The sequence below is a fragment of the Saccopteryx bilineata genome, chromosome 6, assembly GCF_036850765.1.
Source record: "Saccopteryx bilineata isolate mSacBil1 chromosome 6, mSacBil1_pri_phased_curated, whole genome shotgun sequence".
Taxonomy (NCBI): Eukaryota; Metazoa; Chordata; class Mammalia; order Chiroptera; family Emballonuridae; genus Saccopteryx; species Saccopteryx bilineata.
Window position 1 is genome coordinate 155,646,596 of NC_089495.1, and position 23,547 is coordinate 155,670,142.

The 23,547-nt window shown below is 38.9% G+C and overlaps 1 protein-coding gene across 4 annotated transcripts in view; it reads left to right on the plus strand.

Annotated features, from left to right (window-relative positions):
• Window positions 1-23,547, plus strand: part of CEP112 (centrosomal protein 112) — a 471,596-nt gene that overhangs the window by 191,289 nt on the left and 256,760 nt on the right. For all 4 annotated transcript variants that reach the window (XM_066235884.1, XM_066235886.1, XM_066235887.1 and 1 more), the window contains exon 18: window positions 21,949-22,084. In XM_066235884.1, the coding sequence (XP_066091981.1) occupies window positions 21,949-22,084 (136 nt within the window). The remainder of the gene's footprint in view (window positions 1-21,948; window positions 22,085-23,547) is intronic.

Sequence of the window (23,547 nt, forward strand, 5' to 3'; positions counted from 1 at the left end):
TGTTTGGATAATCTATTTAAAGCCATCAGTGGTGTATTGAAATCTCCAAATATGATTGTGTTTTTTTTTCTGCTTCTATTTTTAGATCATTAGTAGATGTTTCATATATTTTGGTGCTCCCTGGTTCCATACTTCTATATTAAAAAGTGTTATATCCTGATACAATGTTTCCTTTATCATTATGAAATGCTCATCTCTGTCTCTGGTTACCATTGTTGTCTTGAAGTCAGCTTTGTCAGATATGAGTATCATTACATCTGCTTTTCTTTGGATATTATTTGCTTGGAGAATTATTTTCCAACCTTTCACTTTGAATCTACTCTTGTCCTTGCAGCTTAGATGTGTGTCTTGAAGGCAACATATGGTTGGGTTTTGCTATTTGATCCAATCTACTTTTTGCCTCTTTATTGGTTAGTTCAGTCTATTTACATTTAGGGTAATTATTGACACTTGAGGATTTCCTATAGCTACATATTTTATGTTTTGTTTTCTAGTAGCTCTGTGTCTCCTTTGTTTCTTCTCTTTTTTGTTTCTTTTAGTGGTTTTTATTGGTAGTATTCTGTACTTCTTTCACCTGTTTCTTATTTCTTTAAGCTGTGTGTTTCAGTAGTGGCTTTTTCATTGGTGGTTACCATTTGGTTATTAAGAGAAAAATTTTCATATGTACAAGAGTTCTTTGTCTTATGAGTACTACTGCACTCCATCCTCCTTTGCTACTGCAGATCTTTATCCTCTCCCCTTTTATGTTATTTTGTTACAGATTACCCTTGTTTTTATTGTAACCTTGTTGGTGCTTTTACTTGTAGTTTTGATTTGTTTTGTTTTTTTGTATCAGGTTGAATAATCCCCTTGAGTATTTCCTGCAGTAGTTTTTCTGGTGATAAATTCCCTCAGCTTCTGAAAAAAATTTTATTTCTCTTTCTGTAAAATTATGTTTGTAAAAGTTTATTTCTCCTTCATATTTGATGGATAACTTTGATGGATATAGTATTCTTGACTGGTAGTTCCTCTTTTTCAATACTTTGAATGTTTGGATCCACTCTCTTCTGGCTTGTAGAGTTTCTGCTGAGAAGCCTGATGATAACCAAATGGGCTTTCCTTTATATGTTATGCTCTTCTTTTCCCTTGTTGCCTTTAGGACTCTTTCTTTGTCATTGATTTTTCAAAATTTTATTATGATGTTCCTTGGGGTAGGTCTTTTTGGGTTGTGGTAACTTGGTGTTCTCTTTGCTTCTTGTATTCAAGGTTGGTTTTCTTTCCATAGGCTTGGGAAATTCTCATCAATTATTTGTTTGAATAGGCTCTTCATTCCCTTCTTATGATATACCCATTATTCTTATATTGCTCTTTCTGTTGGAGTCAGACATTTCTTGTAGAGCTCTGTCAGTTGTTTAATGAATTAGTCTGTCTCCTATTCTCTCTGTAGCATCTCTAATTGCCTGTCTTCAGTGTCACTGATTCTTTCCTGTATCTGGCTTGTTCCATTAGTTAAACTTGTTACCTCAGTCCTCAATTCATGTATTCTGTTCTTCATCTCTGTTTTTAAAGTTTCAGTCTCTTTGGTGAGGTATTCATTTTGTTCATTAATTTGTTTTCTGAGCTCATTAAGTTGCCTGTTGGTGTCTTCCCACATCTCATTGAGCATTTCCAGAACTTCAATTTTGAATTCTCTCATTTAACTCTGTTTTCATGTGATTGAAATTTTTTTTCTGGAGATTTTTTAAATTTTCTTTCTGAATTATTTCTCTGTCTTGTGTAGCCATGGTATTCAATTTCTTCTTCCTTGATGGCATTTGAGAGTTGTATTGTGAAGAACTGTAACAAAACAACTAAAAAATAAAAAATTAAAGTAAAAAATACAATAAAAATTTAAGAAATTATGACAAGGAAAACAACAGAAAAAAAACTCAAAAGCAAACAAAATGATCAAAAACAAAACATCCACAAAAAAATAAGAATAAAAAATATAAAAATTAAAGAAAATAAAATTTAAAAGAAAAAAATAAGAAGGAAAAAAGAAAAATAATTTACATTTTCAAAAGTTTCTTACAGTAGGTGTCACTGTATTACAGTGGTTAGCTGTGTGAAGTTCTTGGGCTGACCTTAGCTAAGATCTTGCTGTCGCAATGATGTAGGCCAGGCCACAATCACATTGGTGAGTGGCACGTATTGTGTAAGGCTGGTGTCTGTGTCCATGCAGGTTCACATTGGATTAGGGGAGATGGTAGAGAAACTGTGGAGCTGGAAAATAGTGGGACATTCTGTTTATTAGAGTCTTACACCAGTGGATGAGCAAGCAGGCATGGAAAACTGCTTCTCTTTCTCAGGGCTGATGAGTAGACAAGCAGGGGGGAAAATCCCTTCCCTGGAAAACAGTAGCAAAACATGGCTGCTCCCAGTGAGGGCAGGCAATCTGCAATCTACAGTCTGCCGCCCTCAGAGCAAACACCTGCCGCCTTACATAGATTGTATAAATGTGGTGCTGCCCCATACTCATGCACTAATCAGGCAAAGTACAAGCGAGCAAGCCTAACATACTTGTTTACCCAACAGAGGGTTCTACAGCTTTAGCTTTCTGACTTGATGGCTCTAGCAATGGTGATCTTAGGCTTCTGGGTGCTCTTTCCCATATCTCAACAGACCTGGGGACTGGACATGGAGCACTTTTGTTCTTCAGGGAGAGAGTGGAGTGGCTCTGGAGAGCTAGCTGTGGGCTTTTTCTCTGCCACTCTTGGTACTACAGGGTGAGGGAGGTGGGATCTAAGAGGTTGGGGGGCTGCACTTTAGCTTTCTCTGTCAGCCTAGAGCAGGCTGCAGGCAGACTGTAGGAACACTGGCTGCGAACCTTTACTCTGGCTGCTTTGGTTTATCTCTCCCTCTGCCCCTCTATCTTACCACTTCTCCCAGCAGAAGGAGACCCCAGTCATACCAAGTTTCCCTCTCTGGGCCCCTCAGACAAAATCCAGAGAGCCTGAGCTTCCATCCTCCCCATAGTTCAGCACAGAAAAAACCCTCAGTCACTCCAGGTTTGTTCCCTCTCCTCTCTAAAGCCCACCATGAATCCATTTTATCTTCTGCCCCCCTTTTCACCCCACCCCATCTTTAGTTTATTTGGTCTATGAATCTTACAGGCTTGCCTACAAGCCCAGATGGTGTTCCTTTGCTGCATTATATTTCTTCAATTTGTTCAAATTTTAGGAGGAGAGATCACAAGTATCTTTAATGTCGCCATTACTCTAATGTCATCTCTCCAGGTATGGAATTCTATGTCGAGTTTTCTCTTTCAGTAGTTTAAAGCTGTTACTTTATTGTCTTCTTGTTTACATCATTTTTATGGGAAATGCTGTTATCCTTGTTTATGTTCTTCTGTAACATGTCTTTTTTCTCGCTGCTTTTAAATTTCTTTTTTCTTTATCTTATGCAAATTGATTATGATATGCCTTTATGTAGTTTTCTTGTGCCTTGAGTTTTTTTTTTAATAATTTTATTTTTTTAATGGGGTGACATCAATAAATCAGGATACATATATTCAAAGATAACATGTCCAGGTTATCTTGTCGTTCAATTATGTTGCATACCCATCACCCAAAGTCAGATTGTCCTCTGTCACCTTCTATCTAGTTTTCTTTGTGCCCCTCCCCCTCCCCTTTCCCTCTTCCTCTCCCCCCTCCCCGTGTAACCACCACACTCTTATCAATGTCTCTTAGTCTCACTTTTATGTCCCACCTACGTATGGAATAATGCAGTTCCTGGTTTTTTTCTGATTTACTTATTTCACTTCGTATAATGTTATCAAGGTCCATCCATGTTACTGTAAATGTTCCGATGTCATCATTTCTTATGGCTGAGTAGTATTCCATAGTGTATATGTGCCACATCTTCTTTATGCAGTCATCTATTGATGGGCTTTTTGGTTGTTTCCATGTCCTGGCCACTGTGAACAATGCTGCAAAGGAACCCTCATACACTGTTGGTGGGAATGTAAAGTAGTACAACCATTATGGAAGAAAGTATGGTGGTTCTTCAAAAAAACTGAAAATAGAACTACCTTATGACCCAGCAATCCCTCTACTGAGTATATACCCCAAAAACTCAGAAACATTGATACGTAAAGACACATGCAGCCCCATGTTCAGTGCCTTGAGTTTTTTGAATTCTTGGATCTATAGATTAAAATTTTAATTAAATTTTAAATAGTTTTGGCCATAGTTTTAAAAAATATTTTTCTATCCTCATCTCTCTCTTTTTTCCTTTAGGGACTCTTAAGTACACATACAGGGATGGGCAAAAATTATGCTTACTATGCCATTGTGATATTCTTTTGAGTTAATAAAGCTATTGTAACAATTATAACCTACATGTCTTTTTCCATATGAACAATTGTAAACCTACTTTTGCCAACTCCTATATATAAGGTTGCTGGAAGTTGTCACTGATAATTTGTTTGTATTTTATCATCCTATTTTTCTTTCTGTGCTTTGTTTTGGTTTATTTCCATTGCTCTGTCTTCAAGTTCACTAATCTTTTCTTAAACAGTATATAATCTGCATTTAATCCCATCCATTATATTTTTATTTCACACATTGTATTTCTACAAAACTACAAAAATCCTATCTCTAGAGTTTCAGTATGAAAAAGTAATTCTCAGCCTCATCACAAACCCTTTTCTCCTCCTTCTCTCTTCCTCATATTAAGCACAGTGTGTCCCTTTTACAGTCTTTCAGTTTTTTATCCTTCATACTGGAATGCCCTTAGCCTGTCTTTTCACTCTTTCTAGCCTTCACTTAATTTTTTTTTTGTATTTTTCTGAAGTAAGAAGTGGAGAAGCAGAGAGTCAGACTCCTGCATGTGCCTGACCAGAATCCACCCAGCAAGCCCACTAGGGGCCGATGCTCTGCCTATCTGGGGCTGTTGCTCCATTGCAACCAGAGCCATTTTAGCACCTGAGGCAAGGCCATGGAGCCATCCTCAGCACCTGTGCCAGCTTGCTCCAATGGAGTTTTGGCTGCAGGAGGGTAAGAGAGAAACAGAGAATGAGAAGAGGAGGAAAGCTGGAGAAGCAGATGGTTGATTCTCCTGTGTGTCCTGACCAGGAATCAAATCTGGGATAGCCGCACGCCGGGCCAATGCTATACCACTGAGCCAACTGGCCTGAGTGGCTTTCACTTTCTTTTAGTAACACTTTTTTTTAATTAATTTAATGCAGTGACATTGATAAATCAGGGTACATATGTTGAGAGAAAACATCTCCAGATTCTTTTGACATTTGATTATGCTGTATACCCCTCACCCAAAGTCAAATTTTCTTCTGTCACCTTCTATCTGGTTTTCTATGTGCCCCTCCCCTCCCTCACCCCCTCTCTCCTTCCTCGCCCCATCCCCCCTCCCCCAACCCCCACCCTCGACGCCATCACATTCTTGTTCATGTCTCTGAGTCTCATTTTTATGTCCCATCTATGTATGGAATCATATAGTTCTTAGTTTTTTCTGATTTACTTATTTCACTCCATATAATGTTATCAAGGTCCATCCATGTTACTGTAAATGATCCGATGTCATCATTTCTTATGGCTGAGTAGTGTTCCATAGTATATATGTACCAAAGCTTTTTAATCTACTTGTCCTCTGACGGACACTTGGGCTAGTTCCAGATCTTCACTATTGTGAACAATGCTGCCACAAACATGGGGGTGCATTTCTCCTTTTGGAGCCGTTCTATGGTGTTCTTGGGGTATATTTCTAAAAGTGAGATAGCTAGGTCAAAAGGCAGTTCGATTTTTAGTTTTTTGAGGAATCTCCATACTGTTTTCCACAGTGGCTACACCAGTCTGCATTCCCACCAGCAGTGCAAGAGGGTTCCCTTTTCTCCACATCCTCGCCAGCACTTATTCTGTGTTGTTTTGTTGATGAGCGCCATTCTGGCTGGTGTGAGGTGATATCTCATTGTGGTTTTAATTTGCATTTCTCTAATGATTAGTGATGTTGAGCTTTTCTTCTTATGTTATTGGCCATCTGTATGTCCTCTTTGGAGAAGTGTCTATTCATTTCTTTCGCCCATTTTTTTATTAGATTGTTTGTCTTCCTGGTGTAGAGAGATTTACAAGTTCTTTATAAATTTTGGTTATTAACCCCTTATCAGATGTATTGTCAAATATGTTCTCTCATTGTGTAGTTTGTCTTTTTATTCTGTTCTTATTGTCTTTAGCTGTGCAAAAGCCTTTTAATTTGATATAGTCCCATTTGTTTATACTGTCTTTTATTTCACTTGCCCGTGGAGATAAATCAGCAAATATATTGCTCCGAGAGATGTCAGAGAGCTTACTGCCTATGTTTTGTTCTAAGATGCTTATGGCTTTATGGCTTACATTTAAGTCCTTTATCCATTTTGAGTTTATTTTTGTGAGTGGTGTAAGCTGGTGGTCTAGTTTCATTTTTTTGTATGTAGCTGTCCAATTTTCCCAACACTATTTGTTAAAGAGGCTGTCTTTACTGCATTGTATTTCCTTACTTCCTTTGTCAAATATCAGTTGTCCATAGAGCTGTGGGTTTATTTCTGGGTTCTCTGTTCTGTTCCATTGATCTATATGCCTGTTCTTATGCCAGTGCCAGGCTGTTTTGAGTACAATGGCTTTGTAGTATAACTTGATATCAGGAAGTAGGATACCTCCCACTTTATTCTTCTTTGTTAAGCTTGCTAAGGCTATTCGTGTTCTTTTTTGGTTCCATATAAATTTTTGGAATATGTGATCTATATCTTTGAAGTATGTCATTGGTATTTTAATTGGTATTGCATTGAATTTATAGATTGCTTTGGGTAATATAGACATTTTAATGATGTTTATTCTTCCTAACCATGAGCACGGTATATGCTTCCACTTGTTTGTAGCTTCCTTGATTTCTTTTATCAATGCTTTGTAATTTTCTGAGTACAAGTCTCCTTGGTTAAGTTTACTCCTAGGTATTTTATTTTTTGGTTGTAATAGTGAAGGGGATTGTTTCCTTAATTTCTCTTTCTGACTGTTCATTGTTGGTGTATAAAAATGCCTCTGATTTCTGAATATTGATTTTATATCCTACCACTTTGCTGAATTCATTTATTAGGTCCAGTAGTTTTTTGACTGAGACTTTAGGGTTTTCTATATACAATATCATATCATCTGCAAATAATGATAGTTTTATTTCTTCTTTTCCAACTTGAATGCCTTTTATTTCTTCTTCTTGTCTGATTGCTGTGGCTAGGACTTCCAGGACTATGTTAAATAAGAGTGGTGAAAGGGGGCACCCCTGCCTTGTTCCTGATCTTAAGGGGATTGCTTTTAATTTTTTCCCATTGAGTATGATGTTGGCTGTGGGTTTTTCATAGATGGCTTTTATCATGTTGAGGTATGTTCCCTGTATTCCCACTTTGCTGAGAGTTTTTATCATGAATGGGTGCTGGATTTTATCAAATGTTTTTTCTGCATCTATTGAAATTATCTTGTGGTTTTTCTCCTTCTTTTTGTTTATGTGATGAATCACATTGATTGATTTACGAATATTGTACCAGCCTTGCCTCCCCAGAATAAATCCCACTTGATTCTGGTGTATGATTTTTTCCATATATTGTTGGATCCAGTTTGCTAATATTTTGTTGAGGATTTTAGCATCTATATTCATCAGAGATATTGGCCTATAATTTTCTTTCTTTGTTTTGTCTTTGCCTGGTTTTGGAATCAGAATTATACTCGCCTCATAAAAGGAGCTTGGAAATCTTCCTTCCTCTTGAATTTTTTGAAATAGTTTGAGAAGGATAGGAGTTAGTTCTTCTTTGAATATTTGATAGAATTCAGTTGTGAAGCCATCAGGCCCAGGACTTTTCTTTGTTGGGAATTTTTTGCTAACTGTTTCAATCTCATTTGGTGTGATCAGTCTGTTTAGGTTTTCTGATTCTTCCAGATTGACTTTTGGAAGATTGTATGTTTCAAGGAATTTGTCCATTTCATCTAGGTTGTCTAGTTTTTTGGCATACAATTCTTCATAGTATTTTCTTACAATATTTTGTATTTCTGTTGTGTCAGTTGTTATTTCTCCACTCTCATTTCTAATTTTATTTATTTGAGTCCTCTCTCTCTTTTTCTTGGTGAGTCTAGTTAAAGATTCATCAATCTTGATTACCTTTTCAAAGAACCAGCTCCTAGTTTCATTGATCCTCTATATTGTTTCTTTAGCCTCTGTGTCATTTATTTCTGCTCTGATCTTTTTTATTTCTTTCCTTCAACTACATATGGGCTTTACTTTCTGTTCTTTTTCTAGTTCTTTTAGATGCAGGGTTAAGTTGTTTATCTGAGCTTTTTCTTCCTTCTTAAAGTGTGCCTGTAGTGCTATGAACTTCCCTCTCAGTACTGCTTTTGCTGTGTCCCATAAATTTTGAGTTATTGTATGCTCATTGTCATTCGTTTCTAGGAATTTTTTTATTTCTTCTTTGATCTCATTCTTAATCCATTCATTATTTAACAACCTGCTATTTAGTTTCCATGTGTTTGAGAATTTTTGAGCTTTTCTGTTGTGGTTCATTTCTAGTTTCATGCCGTTGTGATCATAGAAAGTGCTTGATATGATTTCAATCTTCTTAAATTTGTTGAGACCACTTTTGTGCCCTAATATGTGGTCTATTCTAGAGAATGTACCATGAGCACTTGAAAAGAATGTATATTCTGCTGCTTTAGGATGAAAGGTTCTGAAGATATCTATTAAATTTAGTTGATCTAGTATGTCCAATAAGTCTGCTGTTTCTTTGTTAATTTTCTTTCTTGAGGATCTATCTAGTGATGTTAGTGGGGTATTGAAATCCCCTACTATTATAGTATTGCTGTTGATCTTGCCCTTTGTATTCATCAAAGTCTGCTTTATATATTTAGGTGCTCCTATATTAGGTGCATAGATATTTATAATAGTTATATCTTCCTGTTGGATTACTCCCTTTATCATTATGTAGTGGCCTTCTTTATCTCTTACTATATCCTTTGTTTTAACGTCCAATTTGTCTGATATAAGAATTGCTACCCCAGCTTTTTTTTCATTTCCATTTGAATGAAATGGTTTTTCCATCCTTTTACCTTCAATCTATGTGTATCTTTTGTTCTAAGGTGTGTCTCTTGTAGACAGCATATGTATGGGTCCTGTTTTCTTATCCATGCAGCTACCCTATGTCTTTTGATTGGATCATTTAATCCATTTACATTTATGGTTATTATTGATATGTAGTTGTTTATTGCCATTTTATTTTTTAAAGCTGTATTCCTTTTTTTTTTTTTTTTCACTTTTCTGAAGCTGGAAACAGGGAGAGACAGTCAGACAGACTCCCGCATGCGCCCGACCGGGATCCACCCGGCACGCCCACCAGGGGCGACGCTCTGCCCACCAGGGGGCGATGCTCTGCCCATCTGGGCATCGCCATGTTGCGACCAGAGCCACTCTAGCGCCTGAGGAAGAGGCCACAGAGCCATCCCCAGCGCCCGGGCCATCTTTGCTCCAATGGAGCCTTGGCTGCGGGAGGGGAAGAGAGAGACAGAGAGGAAAGCGCGGCGGAGGGGTGGAGAAGCAAATGGGCGCTTCTCCTGTGTGCCCTGGCCGGGAATCGAACCTGGGTCCTCCGCACGCTAGGCTGACGCTCTACCGCTGAGCCAACCGGCCAGGGCTGTATTCCTTTTTTGCTATATTCTTTTCCCACTTTGATCTGTTAACAACAGGCCCCTTAACATTTCCTGCAGCATTCGTTTGGTTGTAATGAATTCCTTGAGTTGTTTTTTGTCTGGGGAGCTTTTTATTTCAGTTTCGATTTTAAACGGTAGCCTTGCTGGATAAAGTAGTCTTGGTTGTAGGTTCTTGTTCTGCATTACTTTGAATATTTCTTGCCATTCCCTTTTGGCCTCAAGTTTTTCTGTTTAGAAGTCAGATGTCATCCTTATGGGGGCTCCTTTGTAGGTGATAGCTTTTTTTTCTCTTGCAGCTTTTAATATTTTCTCTTATCACTTAGCTTTGGTATTTTAATTATGATGTGTCTTGGTGTAGGTTTCTTTGGGTTTCTCTTTAATGGAGTCCTCTGTGCTTCTTGAACTTCTGAAAGTTTCTCTGCATTAATTTAGGGAAGTTTTCAGCTATGATATGATTGAACAAAGACTCTATCCCTTGTTCTTTTTCTTCTTCTTCAGGAACCCCTATGATGTGGATGTTATTTCTCTTTATTTTGTCTCAGAGCTCTGTAAGAGTTTCCTTAGACTTTTTGAGTCTCTTTTCTTTTTTCTTCTCTGCTTTCTTGCCTTCATTCAAGTTTTCCTCCAACTCGCTGATTCAATCCTCAGCTCTATCCATCCTGTTTTTAATTCCTTCCATTGTGGTCTTTATTTCTGATATTGTATTTGTCATCTCCGACTTTTTCTTTTTTAATATTTCAATATCCTTTTTTATACTTGCTATTTCTTTATTTTGGTGTTTATAATGACCATCCATTGTTGTTCTAAGATCCCTAAGCATTCTTACAATCATTATTTTGAACTCTGCATCTGGAAGTTTGATTATTTCCGTATCACTCAGTTCGTCTCCTGAAGGTTTCTCTTGTCGTTTCATTTGGATTGTACTTTTTTGTGTTCTCATTATCTGTGTTTGGGTGTTTTGTTTGTAGAGTTGGTTGAGTCTAGGCTTGGTGTTGTCTGCCTCCAGTTTTCAATTGTGTTATTTCTAGGTCTTCTTGGGTTGGTATCAGCTATTATTTGTAATCCACTTTCGGATTTGGGCAGCTTTGAAGTCTTGATTTGTTTGTTTTCTTAACAGGTAATAGTCTTGTTTACTGATCTCAGCAGGAGGCTTCCTTGAAACTATCCAGGAATGCGATGGGTGTAACCTGAGACTCTGAAGGCCTCTTCCACCAACTAATCTCTCTGGGGACAGGGTGTTTTCTCAGCTTCAGTAGGGGGAGGTGTATCTCAGATCTCCATGGAGACCTGAGTTACTACCCCTCCTCCCAACTACTTGTTTTTAGCTGTGTCTTGTTACGCTGATTGGAGCTGGAGAGATGTCCGGAGATCTCTGATCCAGAAGCAATTCAGTACTGTTTTGTGAAAGGTTCAGTCCCTCCCCCAGCTATGGCCTCCTTCAGCACGAATGAGTCAGCTTTTTTAGGTCGTCTCTTGCATTCCTTAGCCCCTCACAGTCTGTCCCTCTCTTTCTCCTTTCCACTTGGCAGATAAGCTGGTCTTTTCAACACACCTCACTCCCTGGTCACCAGGCAAGTGGCTGTGAGCAGTATTTTCTGCTCTTTTCCCTGGAGTAAGATCCCCTCAGGGCTCTCAGCCTCACCCCCCTCCATTCCTATAAGCAGGGGAGATTCAGGCGCTCCATACCAGGTTTGTTGTGGCTTCTTCTTTGCTCTTTGGTTTTTCACAGCTCTTCTTGTAGTCCACAGTTGGTTTTTCACGCTGATTTTTCCTAAATTGATTTGTATTCCAGTTTGGTGGTGAGAGCTGGGTGACTGTGTGTCCACCTACTCCGCTGCCATCTTCCAATCTAGTAACACTTTTTTACATCCTAATTCCTAGGTAAGGTTCCCCAATTGCACAAATCCTTAATACCCTGTAGTCTCCTTTGCTCATTGAATTGAGTATTTATTGTTTTATTAATATCAATCCAATGCCTTTCCTCCTTCTAGATTTCAAGATCCCTTAGCACAGGAACTGGGTGTGATTAATTTAGTGATGTTTTCTTAACTTCTAGCAAGGTGCCGGAATACTTAACACATTAACAGTAAATGAATTAACCACATGGTAGCAGTTAACAGATGACTGGGCCTGTGTTAAGCACATAAAAGATAACCACTGGAGACTTTGGGAAAGTTTAGTGGGAATAAATGATCTTATAGCACGAATGGTATCTATTTATAAGAAAAGATTGTTATCTTAAAACTAATGGGAATCTAGTTATTCCCATTAAAAAATACACTTTTATGTATTTATCAATAGAGTGGTGCTTTTTATAATCAGTGAAAATATTGTATATTTTATTATATCTCAAAGAAAACTTTAATCTTATCTTTAGAAATTTCTTGGCTCTACTGTATTTATCATCCTCTTGAAATAAATAAAAAAATCTAATGTCGATTTGCTTTTTTTATGGGAACTGTCATGGTAAGGAGGAAAATAAAGTATATTTTACAAATTATCAAATATGTATTTTGCCAATACATATATATTTTATATGTAATGAACATATATGTAACTTTGATATGTATGTATATATGTGTATATATATATATTTTACCACTTAAGCATTCTTGGGATGATCTTATCAAAATGATATGCCCTTTATGAAACTTTGTCTATTTTACTGTAGGAACAATGACTTCCACAGGTCTTTGTTTGACATAATATTGTGTTCATATCATTGTGTAGCTTTATCACACTAAAAATAGTATAGAGTCTGTCTTCTGTCCCATTTTGGAAGCTGGGAAAATGCCTTTTGTATATTTATATTTTTAGTTGCAAGCACAGATACTGGTATATAAGAATTAAGTAAATGCTTGATGAACATTTAAACTTTCCAATGTTCTGAAAGTGATTTGGTATGCAAATATTAATGTTGTGTAAGGATAAATTATAGTAAGAACTTAGTTGTAAGTTCAGTTAATTAACATCAAACAGTGGTTTATTAAAAATGTATACATATAGTCAGGGCACACAGGAGAAACTCCCATCTGCTTTTCACCTCTCTCTCTCTCTCTCTCTCTCTCCCCCTCCTCCCCTCCTGTAGCCAAGGCTCAATTGGAGCAAGTTTACCCCGGGGTGCTGAGGACAGCTCCAAGACCTCTGCCTTAGGTGCTAAAAAAAATGGCTCTGGTTGCAACGAAGCAAGGGCCCTAGATGGGCAGATCATCACCCCCTAGTGGGCGGATCCCGGTTGGGGCATATGCGGGAGTCTGTCCCTGCCTTCCTTCCTATCACTAAAAAAAAAAAAATTCTACACATTTATGTACAGGTGTAAAGAAATAGCATGATACCGTGAAACAACTTTGGATTTTGAAGTCAGATGGGCTGGTTTAGTTTCTTCTTCTACATTTACTTAATAAACTTGGGCAAGTCACTAATTCTTCTAAACTTTCTACTTTCCACTTGTGAAAAAAAGTAAATAACTTTTTATAGTTATAAAAATGAAATGAAGTAATATATGAACTGCTTAAAATGTGATGAGCATAATAAGCCCTTGATAAATGTTCACGCTACTTGATTTGCAAAGACATTAAAAATATGGTTACACTATGAACAGTACAGTTTGTAGCAAGATCAGTCACTACAAGTACTAGAAAATATCTATTGTGACATTAAAATATATTTCACATAAATTAGAAATCATGTATGATAAGCAGAAAAGCTCTCATTGATAAATATGAAGGTTGGGCAAAAGTAGGTCTAGAGTTACATTGTGATGTTCTTTTGAGTTACTAAAACTATTGTAATAATCACAATCTGCATGTTTTTTTTTCATATGAACAACTGTAAACCTACTTTGCCCACCCCTGTATTACATTTATATTTTGTAAATAAAATTTTTCTACTTAAAATTTGATCTACTATGTATAGCGACAAATATAAGTGAGGATTTTCCAGCTACTTTGAAATATTGAACTGCCCAGGGACAAGGCAGGGATGATATTTGAAAGAAATAAATATTTCAGCTTCACATTTCAGTCTTTTTTTCTTTGTTCCTTTGATCTGGCTTTGGTTTACTTATCATTCAGCTCGAATGATTTCACATTGCCTTTTTCTTCTCCCTAGTAAGAAGAAGTGGTCCTGTACCTATTTAAAAAATACTTAGGCTTTGTCATTTTATGGGGTGAACATGTATTTCCTTATTATTTACTGATATACCACTACCTGTAAAATAAAATGTATTGATGTGTATGTTTATAGCTTTGCATGTAGGATATATAATTTATATATGGAACTTTTAATCAGTACTGTCTTAAATATAGGAAACACACAAGGAAACATTAGATTTGGGATTATTTTCTAGTTTAAAGATTTAAAAAAAAATTTTGACGGAGACAGAGAGAGGGACAGATAGGGACAGACAGACAGGAAGGGAGAGAGGGGAGAAGCATCAATTCTTCATTGTAACATATTAATTGTTCATTGATTGCTTTCTCATATGTGCCTTGACCAGGGGAGGGGAGGCTACAGCAGAGCGAGTGACCCCTTGCTCAAGCCAGCAACCTTGAGCTCAAGTCAGCGACGTAGGGCTTTAAGCTAGTGATCTTTGGACTCAAGGCAGTGACCATGGAGGCATGTCTATAATCCCACACTCAAGCCAGTGACCCTGCACTCAAGCTGGATGAGTTCATGCTCAAGCCGGCGACCTCAGGGTTTCGAACTTGGGTCTTCTGCATCCCAGTCCGATGCTCTATCCACTGCATCACTGCCTGGTCAGGCTCAAGTTTAAAAATTTTAAAGGAAATTTTCTTCACTATATGCTGTAGCCGGTTTATCTTTTAAGGATCATTTTCTCAAGGTTTTTCTCTTTTACTGTAAAAATATCAATGGCTTTCCTATTTGCTGAGATAGAATTTTTTTCATTTCTTTATAAACTCATATTATAGGCATAAGTTGAGCTCAAAATTATTATGAAGAACTTTAAACTGTATTATGTTTCATTACATTTAACTAATTATTTTATGCTTTACACACAGATCTTTGGATCTTCTGAGATGGTTTTCTTGTACAGATTTTCACTGCCTCTTTCTACTTAATGTATTTCTATAGCACTTAGAATTTGTCACAAAATATATATAATGTTACACTACTATTCGGATTTATTTTATTTTTTTTTACAGAGACAGAGAAAGAGTCAGAGAGAGATTGGATAGATAGGGATAGACAGACAGGAACGAAGAGAGATGAGAAGCATCAATCATCAGTTTTTTATTGCGACACCTTAGTTGTTCATTGATTGCTTTCTCATATGTGCCTTGACTATGGGCCTTCAGCAGACTGAGTAACCCCTTGCTCACGCCAGCAACCTTGGGTCCAAGCTGGTGAGCTTTGCTCAAACCAGATAAGTCTGCGCTCAAGGTGGCGACCTTGGGGTCTCGAACCTGGGTCCTCTGCATCCCAGTCCGATGCTCTATCCACTGTGCCACTGCCTAGTCAGGCTGATTTTTTTTTTCCATGTATTTTTCTCTTTTGTCTCAATCAGATTGTCATTTCTATAAGATAAGAACCATTTCTTAATATTTCTCAGTTTTCTTCAGATTTGACCAAGTGAATGTTACGCTTTGCTGCCAGGACCCTTCCCTCAGTGACAAGAACATGCTGAGTTACTAGAGGTTGATGCCAGGATCTTTTGAATCATGATTCAAATCCAGTTAACTCCAAAGGATTTATGGACCTCCTAGCAACCACCAGTCTGTTTTCTGTTTCTCATTTTGGGTTTTTTAGATTCCATGAATAAGTGAGATCATACTGTATTTGTCTTTCTGTCATATTTATTTTACTTAGCATAAATGTTGTTGGCAGGATTTTCTTCTTTATTGCTGATTAATATTCCATTATGTGCGTGTGTGTGTGTGTGTGTATACACATATTTTCTTTATTCATTCATTTGTTGATGAACACTTAGGTTGTTTTAATGTTTTGGCTATTATAAATAGGGCTGCAGTGTACATGGGGGGTACAGATATCTTTTCAGGATAGTGATTTTCTTATCTTTGGATATATATCCAAAAGAATTGCTTGAACATATGGTAGTTCTATTTTAATTCTTTGAGGAACCTTCATACTGTTGTTCATATTGGGTGTATCAATTTACATTCCTGCCAACAATATACAGTGGTTCCCTTTTCTTCATATCCTTGACAACACTTGATATCTTGTCTTTTTTATGATAGCCATTCTAATAGGTTTGAGGTGATATCTTATTGTGGTTTTGATTTACATTTCCCTGATGAAAACAAAACAAACAGTACTTGTTATTCTCTGTCTTTTAACCATAGCCATACTAGGTTGTATAATGGTACCTTGCTGTGGTTTTGCTTTGTATTTTCTTGATCACGAATGAGAGTGTTCTTTTATATACTTATTGGACAATTGCAGATCTTCTGTGGAGAAATCTATTCAGATTCTTCACCTATTTTTAAATTGTATTCTTTATATTTTTATTATTAAAGAGCACTTTATATATTCTTGATACGTCTCTTCAGTTATATGATTTTCAAATATTTTCTCTCATACTATGGATTTTCCTTCCATATCCCTAGCAGGACAAGAATTTTTTTTAATTTGCTGAAGTCCATTAATCTACATTTCATTTTCTTGTTTCTGCTTCTGGTGTTATATCTGAGAAGGCTCAGCATAGCTCAAGGTTACAAAGATTTACTCCTATGTTTTCTTCTAAGAGTTTTATATTTTTAGCTTCCACAGGTCTGTGGCCATATTGAGTGAATTTTCATATATTATGTAAGGAAGAAATCCAGACTTATTCTTTTTTTATGAATATCTAGTTGTCCCAGGTCCACTTGTTGTAAAGACGATTTTTTCTCCATTGAATTGTCTTGGCACCCTTGCTGAAAACCCACTGACGACCGGTGGGTAGGGTTTATTTCTGGAATCAGTCCTATTCCATTGATTTATATGTCTGTCCTTATGCCAACAGAACACTGTTTCTATTGCTCTAGCTTTGTGATACATTCTTCTGTTTCAAGACTGTCTCACCTAGTCTAGGTTTCTTACATTTCTATATGAATTTTAGGGTCAACTTGTTGATTTATTTAAAACACCACTTGGAATTTCAAAAGAGATTGTGTTAAATCTGTATTCTGTTTGTAAATCAGGATAGAAGTTATCAATTAAAAGCAGTGTGCCTATATTTCAAGGTCAATGTGAGGAGTGTTGTCATTTGTCCAGTATTCAGACCAGTACTAATTTTTTTTATCAGATATTCTTTTCTGAATCTTAAAGTTTCAAATGTTTAGATGTCAATAGTGTTTATGATTTTTTTATACAAAAATTTGGCAGAGACCATTAGTCTTAGCAGTCATGTGAAGAAGAGGCCCTTTAGCATGCTTAATGAAAGGTAGTATTTTTAGTCCCTTTTACATCATAGTTGCACATTAATGTGTTTTGACTAACTCACTCTAATCAGTTTAAGGACCCATTGCAGTCACGAATATAGATGAGATAGCTGCTTGAAAGTCTTGTTTCCAGCTCAGCAGGAAAGGGAACGGAGAATCTTCTAGCTGTTTTTCAGACTTGTTTGAAGTTTTTTATTTTGTTTTGTTTTTCTTGGAGTTTCCAGCGGAGATGCCAAGCTGGCAGCAAACGGAGTATACTGTAATGTGAAGCCTTATAAATATATGTTGGATCTCTGCCATCATTATCAAAAGTGCTGGTACAGAAATGTGCAAAGGGAAGATTTTCACATTAAGGTTGGCCTGTATGTATAAATGTTCGCTTGTAAAGCTCAAGAAACATGAAATTGTACTCCATTAGTCGCTTCCATTTTATTGGTTTTTTGGAATAATCATGTGTTTCAGGAACATCCTTTAATCTGAGCTGGCTTGTGGTTGTATAAGAATGCGGCGTCTTTCTTCTCTGTGCTTTATACATTCCAAGGAGGAAAATTTACCGCATTTTATAAATAAATCAGAGCTAAAAAGCAAATCTGCTTCCCACCTTTTTATCTTCATGGAGGCCCAGCTTTAAGCCCTTTGAGTGATGCATTTGTACTCGGCCCCACAACTAGTTCCACTGAGAAAATAATTCTCAAGGTCCTTTTTTTTTTTTTTGTATTTATAGGACATACTGTTTGGAGTTATAAAAAGACGTACTGTGCTGATGGTGGTAAAGAGCAGATTTTCCCGTTTTCAAATGCTGAAAGTCTTTAATTCTACTTCATGACTTTGATAGAAATGAAAGTGGATCCCTCATTAAAATGAATATCATCTCTTTATCTAAATTAAGGCAGATATTTATATGAAGGCAGAAGATTTCTAAATATTAGCTCAGTGTGTTTGTCATGTTTAACTGGACAAGAACGTTGATTGACACTCAGCGAGGCCTTCTTTGATATTTAGCTTTACTACTAATTTAGCTTAGCTAAATTACTACTTTTTTGTGGGGCTAAAATTGGTTGGGAGATTTGACACATTTCCCTGTATTTGCTCTTTATTATAAGTCAATACTTTCTATTTGTAAATCAGGATAGAAGTTATCAATTAAAAGCAGTTTGCCTTATCATGCAAGGTTTTGTTTTAACAGTATTTTTAAAAGGTGTTTTTAATATGGTTTGTAATATATATCTCATTATGATTAAAGTTTATGATGTTGACTATATGTCATAAGGTAGTTATAAAGTAAATGAACTAAACTTCGTAGGCAAGATTGAGATGACAAAGAGAAAACATTTGTCCTATTAAATTGAAAGTATTTAACTAAATAATTCCTGTGACTTATTGCACAAAAAAATGTAAGGCAACTGACTTTCAATATTCATAGAACAAAGTTGATATTTCAGTCATAAGTCATGTATTTTTATCAAATTTTCTTTTGGCTAAGTGATGTTACATAATTTAAAATGATAAGATATAAATTTTTAAAGATTTCAAATAGTCAATATACTTTCTCGTCTCTTTACAGACAAACAGAGCAAGCAAAAGTAGACCTTTGAAAAATTGCAGTCACAACTGTGAACTAGTCTTCCCCAGTGCTTTTAGGAGGGCCCCCCAAATGTAAGAGTAACGCAGGATGGACTAATTTCTAGTATGGCAGAGAAGTGGCTCCTGCTCTGCCCAGCCCCACCCCTGGGAATATTATTTATTCCTCAACCACAGTAGCCTTCTCCTCTGAGCCTGGTCTCAGAGTCCTTCTGATAGAGCATTCTAGGGAGCCCCTTCCAGTCATTTGGGTCAATCACACCAGAGCAGATAGAGGTCCACCAAACATTTGTAACAATTTGCCAACATAGCAAATATGATTTATATGATTTTATGTTTTTCTAATATACTGTTTTCATATTCAAATATTTGAATATTCAAACAAAATAATCAATGTGTTTTAGGAAAACTATATATACAGCTCAAGGCTTCCTGCTTCTTATAGCAGAATACAATACTATAAGAAGGGTAAAAATATACCAGACCAAGTTAAGCTTCCCTCTAGCTGTCAGAGTGCTCTGTCTTACGTAGTGCTGTCTCTTGGATCAGTCTTCAGTGTGACATCCATTTATTAATCACCATTGTCTGTGAGCTAATGTTAACATTAAATGGCAAAAAAACCATCACTAATATTAAGGCCTTGAAATTTGACAGCCAGTTAACATTAAAGACATTTGATTTTAACAACCTGTAATAAACATGGAGGACACCAAGAGATCAAGTTCCTGTTAAATAGTGAATTGAGGTGGACAACTTAAAGAAAAGCTTTAAAATGTCACAGATTTTTCCAGATTGGGCCACATGGCTACAACATGCTGTAACTGCGCACTCCGCTGGGCGAGCAGGCAGCCTGGAGCGCTTCACTCTCCAGGGCCTCCTGTGCCAGCGCGCGGAGGACTCAACCCAGTAGGTCACTAACACGGCAGCTCTGATGGTGCAGCAGACACAAAGCAGAAAAGGGCCTCTAGTGGAAACCTGCTTAGTTTATTAGAGATATATCGGTTAACATCATCCTTAGGTAGGAGGACTTGTGGGTGGATATGAAGAGAGAAGTGGTTCTTACAATGAAAAATAAAGGACAAGTGCACACCAGATATGTTTTTCCAGCCGATCCACAGAGAGCTGTCTCTTTGCTGATACTCTAGGTCTGAACACAGGGTGGGTCAAATGTGCCTTGCTGCTGTTTTGTTATAAAGGGACAGGAGAGTCCTGCTGAAATGGAAACTAAGTGACACTTCTTCTTTTTGGTCTTATTTCCATTTAAGCTTTGAGAAAAGTTTAGTATTTTTTTTTAATTTTTTTTCTTTTTGTATTTTTCTGAAGCTGGAAACGGGGAGGCAGTCAGACAGATTCCCGCATGCGCGCGACAGGGATCCACCCGGCATGCCCACCAGGGGGTGATGTTCTGCCCATCTGGGGCGTCGCTTTGTCGCGACCAGAGCCAGTCTAGCGCCTGAGGCTGAGGCCATGGAACCATCCCCAGCGCTCGGGTCATCTTTGCTCCAATGGAGCCTTGGCTGCGGGAAGGGAAGAGAGAGACAGAGAGGAAGGAGAAGGGGAGGGGTGGAGAAGCAGATGGGCCCTTCTCCTGTGTGCCCTGGCCAGGAATCGAACCTGGACCCGGGACTTCCGCACGCCAGGCCGACGCTCTACCACTGAGCCAACTGGCCAGGGCGAGAAAAGTTTAGTATTTTTGATACTTAATATTACGTATGTGTTCTATTGGGAAGGCTAGGAATTAAGTGTCTTAGCGGGGATTTTAAACTCAGATCCAAGTAACTCCAAAAAGCTCACATTAGTTTTTGTCCACATCTTAAAGCACGGTGGCATCAGTGTTTGGAAAATTTCTTTCTCCTCATTATGATGTTTCTTTAAAAATTTTATTTGTGTGAGTTAAATTGTGACAATTCTTAGCATTCTTTAGTATTATAGTTAATAATAGGGTGGTGTTTTTATATATGTATAAATTTTTCCATTTGGGAAGTTAATCTTATGATGGTCCTGTTTATTTGGGCTGCTATACCAAAATACCACAGATTGGGTAGGTTATAAACAGTAGACATTTATTTCTCACCATTCTGGAGGCTGGGAAGTTCAAGATGAAGGCGCAGGCATGGTCACATGCTGATCAGGGCCCTTTTTCTGGTTCATAGCTAGCGCCTGCTGTTGTGCCCTCACATTGTGGGACTGGCGAAGGATCTATCTGGAGCCTCTTTTATAAGGGCCCTAATCTCATTTTGGGAGGATGTATTCAGACCATAGAAAATCCAATCTGGGAAATCAGGAAAGCGGCAAAGCACAGTCACCAATAGCATGAGCTCTAGCAGCAGACTGCCAGGATTGGACTCCTGGCTTGACCCATTCATTACTGGATGCGTAGCCTTGGAAATATTCCAGAAGCTCTAGTTTCTGGTTCTGCAAAAGTAGGGGTATAATAATACTCTTATACAAGTTTACTGTAAGAATAAATGAGAGAAGACAAAAATATTTTGCACAGTACCCAGTTCCTAGTGAGAATTCAGTGTTAGCCATTATTAACTTTCATATATTTATAACCTAAAGCCTTTATTGTTTTATTCCACCAATATGCAAAGGTATCTTTGTTTCACTGAACCTTCTTAACTATATAATTTTAGTTCTAGGTGTAGAGAAATGAGGTAGTTTTCAGGCAAGTCTGCTGGAGGGCAGTAGGTAATTTCAGGCCATCCTGTTGCTCTGTCACACCTGTCACCTTACAGCTCAACTTCTGTTAGGCATGCATGTTAGAGACATTTCTATTGGTACATTTTAAAAATTGAGATATAATTCACATACAGTAAAAGTCATTTGTTTAAAGTGTACAATTTAGTATAAATATATTCATAAGGATGTACAACTGTCATTACTATCTAATTTCAGGAGATTTTCATCACCCAAAAAAAAACAAACCCACAAATACACCACATGCATTAGCAATTACTGCGCATTTGCCCCACTCCCTCTCCTGTTTATACTACTTTTTGCTTATCCACTCATCAGTTGGTGGAGCTACATGGTTTTAAATTGTTTTTAAGGAAATCTTAGAAAGTGGTTGTGCTTTCATCAGAACATGTATGTGTCTATACCCTTTTCCCCCTAAGACAAGTTATGTTATTGTCAACATTATAAAGAAAAGTTTTATAGAATTTGGATCAAAAAATTGAAATCCAAATTTTATTTTAGAGAAGGTTAAATATTGTTCTTTCAAGCCTAGTTCTTTGATATTTTGACTCTGAAGCTTTTCTGAACTGTTCTAGGGAGAAAGAGGAGCAGCTCACTCGTGTGACTGAAGTTCAGAGGTTGCAGGCCCAGCAGGCAGACGCTGCCCTGGAGGAGTTTAAGCGGCAGGTGGAGCTGAACTCCGAGAAGGTCTATGCTGACATGAAAGAGCAGGTGAGGCCACCACTCAATCCTTTTTGAAAGTCATTCTCTCAGTAGCCAGGCATGTTCTGATCTTAAATATGACAAAAGCATATTTACATTTTTAAAAGGCTTCATCAAAATTAGCCAGGCAATGGGGTCTGGAACTCAGAATGAGGAAGGGATATTAGCTTGGTCAGAGGACACCCACTGCCGCCAGAGCCTCAATGGAAGAGGTGGCCCTAGTGACCAGGAACAAGAGCCCTGGTGGGAAGGGATCCCCGGCAGACACGGAAAGGGAAGGGGCTGTGCTGCGTGTCTTCGGGGTGCCGGTTCCTCGCTGCCCCTGGGCCTCTGGGCGCACACTGACCTGCAGCTAGCTCCCTGGTAGCATGAGGAGGGAGCCAGTGGAGGCCTCTGGGCGCACACTGACCTGCAGCTAGCTCCCTGGTGGCGGTGAGGAGGGAGCCAGTGGAGGCCTCTGGGTGCACACTGACCTGCAGCTAGCTCCCTGGTTGCGTGAGGAGGGAGCCAGTGGAGGCCTCTGGGTGCACACTGACCTGCAGCTAGCTCCCTGGTGGCGGTGAGGAGGGAGTCAGTGGAGGCCTCTGGGTGCACACTGACCTGCAGCTAGCTCCCTGGTGGCGGTGAGGAGGGAGTCAGTGGAGGCCTCTGGGCGCACACTGACCTGCAGCTAGCTCCCTGGTGGCGGTGAGGAGGGAGCCAGTGGAGGCCTCTGGGCGCACACTGACCTGCAGCTAGCTCCCTGGTGGCGGTGAGGAGGGAGCCAGTGGAGGCCTCTGGGTGCACACTGACCTGCAGCTAGCTCCCTGGTGGCGGTGAGGAGGGAGCCAGTGGAGGCCTCTGGGTGCACACTGACCTGCAGCTAGCTCCCTGGTGGCGGTGAGGAGGGAGCCAGTGGAGGCCTCTGGGAGCACACTGACCTGCAGCTAGCTCCCTGGTAGCATGAGGAGGGAGCCAGTGGAGGCCTCTGGGTGCACACTGACCTGCAGCTAGCTCCCTGGTGGCGGTGAGGAGGGAGCCAGTGGAGGCCTCTGGGCGCACACTGACCTGCAGCTAGCTCCCTGGTGGCGGTGAGGAGGGAGCCAGTGGAGGCCTCTGGGCGCACACTGACCTGCAGCTAGCTCCCTGGTGGCGGTGAGGAGGGAGCCAGTGGAGGCCTCTGGGTGCACACTGACCTGCAGCTAGCTCCCTGGTGGCGGTGAGGAGGGAGCCAGTGGAGGCCTCTGGGTGCACACTGACCTGCAGCTAGCTCCCTGGTGGCGGTGAGGAGGGAGTCAGTGGAGGCCTCTGGGCGCACACTGACCTGCAGCTAGCTGCCTGGTGGCGGTGAGGAGGGAGCCAGTGGAGGCCTCTGGGCGCACACTGACCTGCAGCTAGCTCCCTGGTGACGGTGAGGAGGGAGCCAGTGGAGGCCTCTGGGAGCTGTGCAGACAAGGAGGTGGGTTCAGTCTCCTTCTTCAGACTTCCTTAAT